Source organism: Cebidichthys violaceus, unplaced genomic scaffold (genome assembly GCF_023349555.1).
Source record: "Cebidichthys violaceus isolate CVI_PGR_0920_01 unplaced genomic scaffold, fCebVio1.0.p SCAF_154, whole genome shotgun sequence".
Lineage (NCBI taxonomy): Eukaryota > Metazoa > Chordata > Actinopteri > Perciformes > Stichaeidae > Cebidichthys > Cebidichthys violaceus.
The window spans coordinates 178,937-187,183 of record NW_027176323.1 but is presented as its reverse complement, the minus strand read 5'-3'; the positions used below and the strand labels follow the sequence as shown (position 1 = coordinate 187,183).

The 8,247-nt window shown below is 46.0% G+C and overlaps 2 protein-coding genes across 2 annotated transcripts; both read right to left on the bottom strand.

Moving 5' to 3' along the window:
• Nucleotides 1-299: 299 nt before the first annotated feature.
• On the bottom strand, nucleotides 300-4,205 carry faslg (Fas ligand (TNF superfamily, member 6)). Its single transcript, XM_068710443.1, has 4 exons — nucleotides 2,164-4,205; nucleotides 1,418-1,460; nucleotides 1,230-1,289; nucleotides 300-1,133 (listed from the first exon to the last, which is right to left on the bottom strand). The coding sequence occupies exons 1-4, from the start codon at nucleotides 2,455-2,457 to the stop codon at nucleotides 715-717; spliced, it is 816 nt and encodes a 271-aa protein (XP_068566544.1). The 5' UTR covers nucleotides 2,458-4,205; the 3' UTR covers nucleotides 300-714.
• Nucleotides 4,206-4,299: 94 nt separating this feature from the next.
• Nucleotides 4,300-7,640, bottom strand: si:dkey-86e18.1 (uncharacterized protein LOC557342 homolog). Its single transcript, XM_068710442.1, has 5 exons — nucleotides 7,524-7,640; nucleotides 6,433-6,473; nucleotides 6,271-6,345; nucleotides 5,961-6,150; nucleotides 4,300-4,831 (listed from the first exon to the last, which is right to left on the bottom strand). Exons 1-5 carry the CDS (start codon nucleotides 7,588-7,590, stop codon nucleotides 4,341-4,343), a joined length of 864 nt encoding a protein of 287 aa, XP_068566543.1. The 5' UTR covers nucleotides 7,591-7,640; the 3' UTR covers nucleotides 4,300-4,340.
• Nucleotides 7,641-8,247: the final 607 nt, after the last annotated feature.

Below are 8,247 nucleotides of genomic sequence, written 5' to 3'. Positions count from 1 at the left end.
TGTCAAACTGCAACGATGCAAGTGCACTGCATCGCGCTCTGGAAGCTTAAATGTACAAAAAAAAAAAAAAAAAAAAAAAGGTGTTCTTGTTCCTCACATTTCTGCTTACTTTGGAGAGAACAACTGCAGAGTAGCTGTTTTCAGACTTCTGCCGCACCTCAGTGGAATATATGGAAATCATCAGGAGAAACACAACACGTTGAGTTGGTGTACTTATCTGAATACTTTCCAGTGGTCATGAATACAACTCGTGTGGGTGTTCATTACATGCTCAGACATAAAAACACTGTTCATGAAAATCAACTTAAATTATATCTTTATTCATTTCCAACCATTATATCACACCCTTGTTCACACATTTAGACATCAGATCCCAGATCCGCCCCTAAAATAAATATTTTTTTAAAATGATAATACTAAATCAGCTTGTTAGTGTTTACTGACTCTATCTACATTTATTTAAAAAAAAAAAAAAAAAAGGCTCAATATTTGTTTACACGTGTCTGGAGGTTGCTTCACAAATTTCACAACCAATTTTTAAAGCTGGCATTAATGAGAATGTGCAATGTTTCCCCTGGGTTTTGACGTTGCAGACCGTTTCATATCAAGCTCTTCAGTGCAGTGATTATGCGTTATAGCAAATGACACAAGGAACCAAAGAGATGAGTAAGACACATGAATATCATTACTACACTAAAAACACACACAAAGCCCTCAGATCTTGTAGAGACCAAAGAAGTTGGCGTAATGCGAATGACTAAGATAGAACGGGTGCGATACATTCACAAAAACTCTGTCGGACTGATGCAGCTGCAGGGCGGAGGCGAGGTAGCTCTCTGCGGTCCAGGCGTGCCCCTGCTGCCGAGAGCAGAACCCCGCCCTGTGGGCCTCCATCAGGGTCAGCGGCGTGGAGCGCCCGGCTCTCCTCACGAACACGGAGTGACCGAACGAGGACGAGGGCGAGCAGTCCTTGAAGATCAACTCCACCCGCGAGTAGACGTGGTAGAGTCCGCTCTCGTTCAGCCGCAGGCCGCCGTCTTCCGACCTGTACGCCACCGACCCCGAGGTGAAGGCCCGACCCGCCCGCGGCTCCCATCGCAACGTCTTCGGGAATGTTTCGACTTCGATCCGCCCTGGAGGAAGGAGGAGGAGGAAAGATGTCACCTCTCACGTCCATGTGCAGGACGGACCGTCAAAGAGGAGGAGTTACATTTGTGTTATCATGTCACCTATCACGTGTGCCGCAGGTCTGTCCTTCTCGTCTTCTCCGCTCGTCTCGGGCTCGTGACCTGAATCAACCAGACGAGAGGGAACGTTACTATCGGGAACATTTGTTGCACTTTGTTTGGGAATAACTCAAAGTGTGGTGAGAAGAAAAAAAAAAGAAGAAAAAAAAAAAAAAGGTGTTTATATTTACCGATTTGCTTCTGCGGCGTTTCAAACTCAGTCACGAGTGTAACCTTTAGCGAGACAAAAAAAAAAAAGAGAAACAGAGAAATCTGATTACCACATCACACAGACACTCGCTTTCTTTTAGCAGCAGTCAAGAGAACATCAGAGGGAGGAAATCCTGTCTCACTGGACCGGTGACCACAGATGGAACGATCAAGTCCCTGGTTAGCATTTTTTAAATGTCAGAGCAAGAAGTGGGGTGAATTTAACTCTTTAAATGATGGCAAACAAAAAAAGGAACCATTAAACTTTCCAGCTTGGTTTTCCACTCTCCCACCTCACACCCCTCGATCACCTCCTCTCTCAAAAGGTGAGAGAAGTCGCACCTTTTTGTTTTTTCAACTTGCAGGATTTGCATAAACTCCTGCAGAGAAGAGATGGTCTACACAAAGTAATGCTATTAATATTGACACTATTTCATGGCAACCATTACTCAATAACGATTTTTTTTTTCACTGTTGATTAATCTGTTGATTATTTTCTCAGTTAACCGAGTAGTAAAATCTTGTTTTGTCCACAAAATATTCACATTTCAGAAGCTAGAATCAGTTTTTAATGAAATAGAAATCATGAAATCACTTCTCTGACTCTTGACCTTCTCATCTCCACACTGCGGTCCAATTCTACGACCTCCAAACTATCTATACCTCCACACTTCTGCAGTCACCCTTAACAGAATCCCCCCCCCCCCATCTCTCTGTAGCTCCTTACCTTCTTCATCTCTCTCAGCTCTGCCTGCATCTTGTTAATCTGGTAGGCTTCAAACCCGAGGGCCACGAACACGAGCAGGAACAGCATCAGCACGACGAGGGCCGGACCGGCGCCGACTCCCATGCAGCCCCGGCTCTTCCCCCCCCGGCTCCTCGCCCTCTCCTGGGCCGGCGGGAAGGACCAGCAGGGCACGAGGCTCGGCTGCTGGCCGGAGCGCTGCGCCCCGTCGCCTCCGTCCACGAGGAACACCTGCGGGTACGGGTAGCTCTGGTGGCTCTGGTGGTCAGAGCTCATGGTGCGGGTCCTTGATGCGCAGACAAAAACTTGTGTCGCCTCTGCACAGAGGTGGTGTGTACTTCTGTCTTCACTTCAGCTTGTCAAGGCATTCACCACCCACAAACCCCTCCCACTGGAGGACAAGCGCACATTAAACTTACACAAACCAAGGAAACCTTCTCCACCTTGATGCACAGCATGAAGAAGCACTCGCTGCGTGATACTACCACAAAACTACAGAACTTTATCGAGCTTTATCGCACGGTTTGGGTCTTTTATGCGCTTCCTATAGTTCAACCTTTTCTGCACCGTGTGTGAAGAGAGAAACGGCAGCTCAGTCTGAAGGGAGGAAGCTAGAAGTCTCAGCTGACCCCCACCTCACTAACCACAATGTCATCATCAGAGAAGAGACCTTTTCACATATTCCAAGAAAGGAGAGAAAACGAAACCACCAAACAGTCACCCACCCAGCATTTCCTACGCAATGCAACAGGTCTTGTAGCCCAGGTAGCACACAATATGCATTTTTAGTATTCAACCTGCTTTAAAATAACAATAAAGCCTTATTATTATTATCCTGCCATCAGTCTTTGTGACGCAGCAGTTTCGGCAGCACACTGCGTATTCTTGGTGGGAAGACGCTGCTGCCACATGAAAAAGAACATGCATCTCATATGGCTTTCTTGCTTTTGAAAAAAACTTGCCAGCGAGAGACGGCGATACTTCAGAATTAACCCCAAACCCCATAGTTCACAGATGAGCTTACAGGAAAGCTGAGCGCGCTCAGTGAGGGCTCAACACCGCTGCGGTCTCGCTGCCACCTTAGGGTTCGATTCGTAGGACACGGAGCAGTCGACTCATTGCGGTCGCAACGGGTTTCCATCATAAAATAATTTCTGTTTAATTCTAGAAGGAAAAAAAAATAAAAAATCTGCTGACATATTTATTAGCGTCATTAAAGTGGGCTTCGATAAAGGGGAATCTTTCTGACCTCAATGATTGAACTTATTGGAAGGGCTGAGCAGTGAAGGTTGCTGCAGCAGTGACGCCTCTCACAGGCTCACACTCATGACGAACTGCTCCGTCAAACTCCACCTTGTATATTGTGTAAAAGTTCACTTTGGCAGCTCTCGGGCCTTCTGCTCTGTCCACTGTTGCAACCAGCTTCCCTTCGTCTCTCTCCAGGGTCCCTGCAGAGAGACGAAGGGAAACCCACCTCGCAGTGCGTGCGTGTGTGTGTGTGTGTGTGTGTGTGTGTGTGTGTGTGTGCGTGTGTGTGTGTGTGTGTGTGCACAAGAGCTCCAACTAAAAAAAAAAAAAAAAGAGGGTAAACCACCTCAAACTCGAACCATAAACTGCACAGAGTGTCTGCAGCCTACAAGCCGGTGAGTCGGTTTCCCAGAAGTGTCATGCGGTCCTCGCAACAGCAGCAGCATCGGCGGCGGCGGCGGCGGTACAGGGTGGGTTAGGTGGGAGGTTGGGAGGCGTTGTGGGGTCTAACCAGGTCGTGTTCGGTGCTGCTGTTCCAGTTTCACGCAGCGCAGACAAGGAGAGTAAAATGAATCACTGACTCAGCAAGAATCTCTACTTAATTACCGTCTGCTTCTCACGGAGTCTCCCTGCTCTCTGGTTGCATGATGGAGATCGATGTGGTCGCGATGACTGAACATTTACAACGAATCCGTCAGCCTGAAACGAACCACATTACTCATGCCTTTTCTTGCACACATGCACTTTTCCTTTACGCAGGTCTTGTTTTGCGGGGCTTTAATATTCAGCTTTTTTGTCCAGCGAGATATTGTGAAAATATATATTTTGTCCATATGACACCACTGGGAATGAATACAGAGCATCAAAATGTTAAAAAAAACGAGAATCATTACATTTATTGAAAAAACACGTCACGTGTCACGCTCCTCATCAGAGGAAGAGTAACCGTCTAGTCCCAGGACGTGACCCGTCCTCTCCACCGTTGTCCCAGTGTTGGATGACTTCCCAGGATTCCTTTCTGCAGCTTCGCCGTCCGACTTACGGTCGCTCCGCGCGTCTCTGCTCCGCGTCAAAAGCGTCTGCCTCACTGAGGCGTTGCTCAGGTTCGGCAGGCCGGACTGCAGCAGCCGGGCCAGGCTCGCCGTTTGAGAGGAGCCTCGCTGAAGAGGCGGTCCTCTGAACGCGGCGGCGGCCACCGCCAGCCTCGTGCGGTCAAAGGAGAGGGGCCGGTCCTGGTCTGCGCAGACGGCCTCCGGGTCGGCGGGGACAAGGGTGCGGAGCGGTGACTTTCTCTCAGGGGCTGAGGGTTTGTGACAGCCTGTCCAACTGCTGGCTGAGTCACTTTCACTCTGACTCTGACTGCTGCTGCTGTCATGTGACTCACAGGGCCGGGGCTGTTTGACTGTGAGTGAGAGTGAAGATGCACAGAGGGAGGAAGGGTTAGCTACTTCTGCATCGTTCAGCCAAAATGAAATTCAGTCAGAAACAAAAGGATATTAGAGGGTGACCGTGGCTAAGTGGAGAGCAGGGCCGCCTTTCAATCAGAGGGTCGGCGGTTCGATCCCCGGCTCCTGCACTACTAGTCTCATGTCAAATGTGCCCTTGAGCGAGACACTTAACCCCAAAAATGTCTCCCGTAGCTGCATCTACGGTGTGTAGATAGATACTGAATTGTAAGTCGCTTTGGATAAAAGCATCTGCTAAAATGAATGTAATGTAATATAGACCAGTAATAGATTACACAGTAAAGAGTCAATAATGATATAGATGATGATTTTGTAGCCTACATTTTAGAGTTGAACGCATCGCCCCGGTGAACTGGTTAGTGAACACATTGGTTGCATTAATATGAATTTGTGATGACGAGGCAAAAAAAAAAAAAAAAAGGAACACCCACAAAGCACGGTCAACGCGACGGGGTCCAGAGGACCAGGACAGGACCGGCTTTAGACCACGAGACCGCGTTCATCACAAAGCACGGTCAACGCGACGGGGTCCAGAGGACCAGGACAGGACCGGCTTTAGACCACGAGACCGCGTTCATAATCGCTTGAAGCTAAAAATCTTAGTATAATACAAAATGCGATTCATCGCACAGCTCAGACGTATTGTGCAAAATGTACGGTTTTCAATAAGACGGAGAAGACAGCAGAGCAGGAGGCCTGGTTGGTGAGAAGGGGACAGAAGACAGAAGCCGTCTGGTTATTAAGTTCTGTAAACTACGTTCAAATGATTCCAAACCGTGTTCTCAAGTCTAACAATCACACGTTGGTCCAGACAACTACATTTGACTTCCTCCCAAGGCTCTACCTGTTCTACAGTCACCTGACGGAGGAGGCTACTGCCTTCAAACATGAACATGTTGGTCCAGACATCTTGTTGTATAAACATTTAGAAAGACACATTGGGACATAGATCTGTTCTGTCGTGACAAACATTCTTGAATGAACTAAAACGCGATGATTAAAACTATATCTAATAAGAGCATAAACTGTATGCGAGAGATTATTCACAGGCGTTAACACACTGACCGACACTCGGGGAGTCCTGCGCGTCCGCTCTCCTCTTGCGGTACGCTCCAGGAGTCCACGGCTGATGTTTGCAGGCGGGGTCCAGAACTCGCAGTTTGGCGATGAATCTTTTGTACTCTCGTTCCAGAGACTCCATGCGCAGCTGGAACTCGGCTATCTTCCTCTCCGGGTAGTGAGACAGCTGCGATTGCTGAGAGAGAAACAGACATTTAACTTTAGACAGAAACCAACTCAGCGGAATCCATTTTTACACACACACACACACACACACACACACACACACACACACACAACGACACAATACACCCACCTGCAAATAGTACTCTATTTCACTCTTGATGCTGGGGATCCACTTTTTCACAGAGGAGACTGAATTAAGAGTAGACTGCAAAAGAAAAAGGGACGGCTGAAACAAACTAGTTGAGGCGAAGCGCTGACAACTATCAACGACAATTTAATTCGTCTTCATTACCAGCTTGGGTCTCCGCTGGTGTACATCCTTCAGGCGTCCCTCTGTGAATTACATTTTAAGAGAAAACATTAGTTTAGGTGTCTTGAGGAGCTCAGTGCTTACTCTTAGCTCTGTGCTTAGCTGTGAGCGTCTCAAGCAGAGCTACAAAACATGAAATAACTTTGGAACGGTTGACGATAGAGACGAGCTTTGACCTGCGTCTGAACCGTAAGATTCTCCGCTCGTGAGTCTGTTTCATTGCAAAATGTGCCACTGCAGACACCCACTGTAGAGAGAACCACCGCAGAGGCAGTCCGGAGCACTTTGCCTCGTCTGCGGACAGACGTTGAGACCGCTAACAGCATCGCAACCGTGCTGGACGAGACTTTACAGACGTGCAGCCGAGATCAAAACGAAGGTAGAGCTTGAAGAGGTGCACACTTTGCAACCTGGTGCGGTTGAGTTTGAAGATGGGTGTGGTCCGAGCAAGGACACCGGAAGTAGAGGGGACACCGGAAGTAGAGGGAACCCCTGACAGGATTTGGTGGCCGACCTAGAACAAAAATCCAATAGCTCACCGAGGAACAGGTGTATTTGCACCAAACCTCGCACAGAGCTCCACAACACCTAAACATCTGTTCACGATTAAATACAAGCAACAATCCCCCTCGTTGACTACGGAGTTATTCAACAGTATTTCACTGGTGGGGCTCTTTTAAATGTCACATTTGGTATGCTCGAACAAAGGAAACGAATGCATAACGGTGTCTTTACACTGCACCGGAAAGAGAGGGCAGGTTCCCCTGAATCATATGATGTATGACACTTCATGCTAAATGAAAGAATAAGCTAAGAATGAGCATAAATATAAAACAATATGTCGGCATGGTGAAGAGATAAAGTGGTTCTATAAAAAGAGATAACTGTCTTTTGATATTACGTACTTAACGCACCGTAGTTATCTTCTTTCCTTCATTTAAACCAGTTCATTAACGACCGTGAGTTAGCATCGCTGGGACGTTAGCTAACAGTTTAAGCTAGCTGTAGGTGTTTTTTTTATCGGCCAAATATTAATAAAATTTAAGTATTTGTTGCGGCAGAGAGCTGCTCACCTTCTCTCTCTTTCTGCAGCCACAGTCTGTTCAGCTTCCCTTGTTGTTTCTCCTCGTTTCGTGCCATTTTTAAAAAAACTTTACTCCAGAAGAGTCTGCACGACTGCGGCGGCTCATACGAACAACAATGTCACGTGACGTACGGTAGCCGTAACGTGACACACAGCGAGAGCAACTGCCGACGTCATTGCACGTGCAGCTAGAAACCCAAACCACAAAATGACAAAATATATATTTTTAAGGTTCAACACAAAACTAAATCTCAGTTCTATTTTCTAATTAATCTCATTATAATATTGGCCAGGTTATGCATTACGATTGCTAAATATAATACTTACATATATACATATTTATACATATATATACATACATATATATATATATATATATATATATATATATATATATATATATATATATATATAATACTCAACACCTTTAATTGCATCTCATGTATATATATAAGATGCAATTAAAGGTGTTGAGTATAGGCATATATATAATATGTTTATTGTGTAGAGTGGGCAGATCACATATTATTTACTGTTGCAGCTGTTTGTTCAAACATGATATTCCATTAATTGACCTCAAATTTGTATCTTAATTGAAAAATGTAGGTCCTTTCAAATACAAATCAAATTGATGTTATTTTGTACACTTTAAAATACTTAAATCTATTTTTGATTAAGGTTTAAGTTTACCTTTTAGAGGATTGCTGTCCCTT